This window comes from Tachysurus vachellii, chromosome 11, assembly GCF_030014155.1.
Source record: "Tachysurus vachellii isolate PV-2020 chromosome 11, HZAU_Pvac_v1, whole genome shotgun sequence".
NCBI classification, from domain to species: Eukaryota; Metazoa; Chordata; class Actinopteri; order Siluriformes; family Bagridae; genus Tachysurus; species Tachysurus vachellii.
In genome coordinates, this window is record NC_083470.1 from 27,463,619 (window position 1) to 27,466,031 (window position 2,413).

The following is a 2,413-nucleotide window of genomic DNA, read 5'->3' on the forward strand; positions in this document are numbered from 1 at the left end:
GTACAGCTCTGACACTGTGGGGTGTAAAATCCTCCTCCTGGCTCACTGCCTATAAATCTGTCCCTCACACACACACACACACACACACACACACACACACACACACACACACACACACAGGAGGGAGCGTCAGTGTGCGAACACTCACACAGCCATGCGTCCACACACTGAGTGAGGCGAGTTCAGTTGAGTGTGTGCAGCATGGAGAGGACAGACGTGAACGGGAGCATGAACATCACTGAGGGTTTTGGAGAGCTTGGCTCCTCTCTCAGCTCTCAGCTCATCACCTCACTGCTGCTCGGAGCACTTATTCTCTTTGCCATATTGGGAAACACGTGTGTCATCGCCATCATTGCTTTGGAACGATCTCTCCAGAATGTGACTAATTACTTAATTGGGTCGTTAGCCGTCACAGACCTCATGGTGTCAGTCTTGGTTCTGCCCATGGCTGCTCTCTATCAGGTTCTGGACAAGTGGACTTTGGGTCAGGAAATCTGTGATCTATTTATCGCTCTGGATGTTTTGTGCTGCACGTCTTCTATCCTTCACCTGTGCGCCATTGCGCTGGATCGCTATTGGACCATCACCGACCCGATCGACTACGTGAACAAACGGACCCCTAAACGTGCCGCTGTGTTAATCAGCCTCACATGGATCATTGGATTCTCCATCTCCATCCCACCGATGATGGGATGGAGGAAGCCTGAGGATCGCTCCGACCCCAACGCATGCTCCATCAGCCAGGATCCAGTGTACACCGTCTACTCCACCTTCGGTGCTTTCTACCTCCCGCTCGTCATCATGCTCATACTTTACGGACGCATTTTTAGAGCTGCCAGATTTCGCATCCGGAAAAACGTCGGGAAGTGTCGGAGGGTGTCGGCTAGGATCCCAGACCATGATGAAATCTCAGTGAAGATCAGCACCAGTGGAGCTGCAAAACCCAAAACAGAGTTCATGGAACTGAGAGCAGAGAACTGTAAGCGCCACATCTCGCTTTTTGAGCAAAAGGACTGGAGGAGCTTGGACACGAAAAGAAAAGCAGCTCTGGCACGGGAGCGGAGGGCAGTAAAGACGCTCGGCATCATCATGGGGACCTTCATCCTGTGCTGGCTGCCTTTCTTCACGGTGGCGCTAGTGCTGCCTTTCTGTAAGTCAGGATGCTCGATGCCCGACTGGCTCGCAGACGTCATAAACTGGCTCGGATACTCCAACTCCCTCCTCAACCCCGTCATCTACGCCTACTTCAATAAAGACTTCCAGAAAACGTTCAAGAAAATTGTAAGATGCAAATGTTTTAGGCTGTGAGGCTCGACGCTCATATTATTGTCTGCCATTTTGAACTGCTGAAAGGGATTGTGGGTAAGCAGATTTTCATTACGTTCAGGTTTAAAAATCCCCAGTAGTAAATTGTGTGTGTGTTTAAATGAACCAAAATAAACACTGTAACACATTAACACTAACCCTGTTCAGTTAGACAAATATAAATAGAACTATAAAGGCTTCAACTCAGTATTACTAAAGTATTAAATAGATTTTTAGCTCTAAACTGTTACACTGTTAATGGGTCAAAGATGAGATTCATTCAAAAAAAATAATAAAATTAATCTCAGAATATTCATTTATAATAAATACTCAATTTATTAAACCCTAAAAAGTCTCAATTCAAAGTTGAGTCTCAATTCCGCAGGATTTGAACCTTTAGTGCTTCAGGGCTCATTGTCTTGTTGAACAAAGTCACATGACCTGATGTCATAAAACTGACCTGAGAACCACGTGAGTCACAAAACGACGTTATCTATGATGTCAATAAGATCATTAAATTGTTAATATTGTAGTTATTTGTCCTGAATGTGTGTGAACTTTATAATGACCTGTGTTGTGCTACTCAATAACTTTGTTGATTCCTTTCACCACAAAGTAACGCGTTACTGTTAATAACTTTTTAGTTACTTTTGTAAAGAAGGTTCTTTAATGTTCTCATTAATGCCCTTTTACACGTTATGGTCTATAATATAGACTCAATACAAACACAACACTGACTTAAACACTAAGTCACTTTTAAACACTATTTTATTTCAGTCAGATCAGAACAAACTGAATATATCACAAGGATTTCTGAAATAAATAACAAAACAAGCTGAATAATATATTCAGTGTCAAAAACTAAAGTGGCTTCTGCATCATAAAAGCTGTTTGTGGAGCTGCTTCGACAGATTGGAGTTGGTGTTTATGGCAGTAGATCGGATCAGAAAGACACAGCTTACATTTGACTAAAAGGTTTTTGTCTTTATGCTCAACTAAAGTGGAATAATGAGCATATTTCCACTTAGAGAAACTCGTCTTGCTCTCGCCTTGACTCGCCGTTACTGCCGCACATACTTGAATAAACGGAAACACGCCCACAGGGAAA

At 43.4% G+C, this 2,413-nt stretch overlaps 1 protein-coding gene across 1 annotated transcript; it reads left to right on the forward strand.

Moving 5' to 3' along the window:
- The first annotated feature begins 201 nt into the window (after positions 1-201).
- Positions 202-1,308, forward strand: htr1aa (5-hydroxytryptamine (serotonin) receptor 1A a). The gene has a single exon (XM_060881606.1). The coding sequence runs from the start codon at positions 202-204 to the stop codon at positions 1,306-1,308; it is 1,107 nt and encodes a 368-aa protein (XP_060737589.1).
- The last annotated feature ends 1,105 nt before the right edge of the window (positions 1,309-2,413 follow it).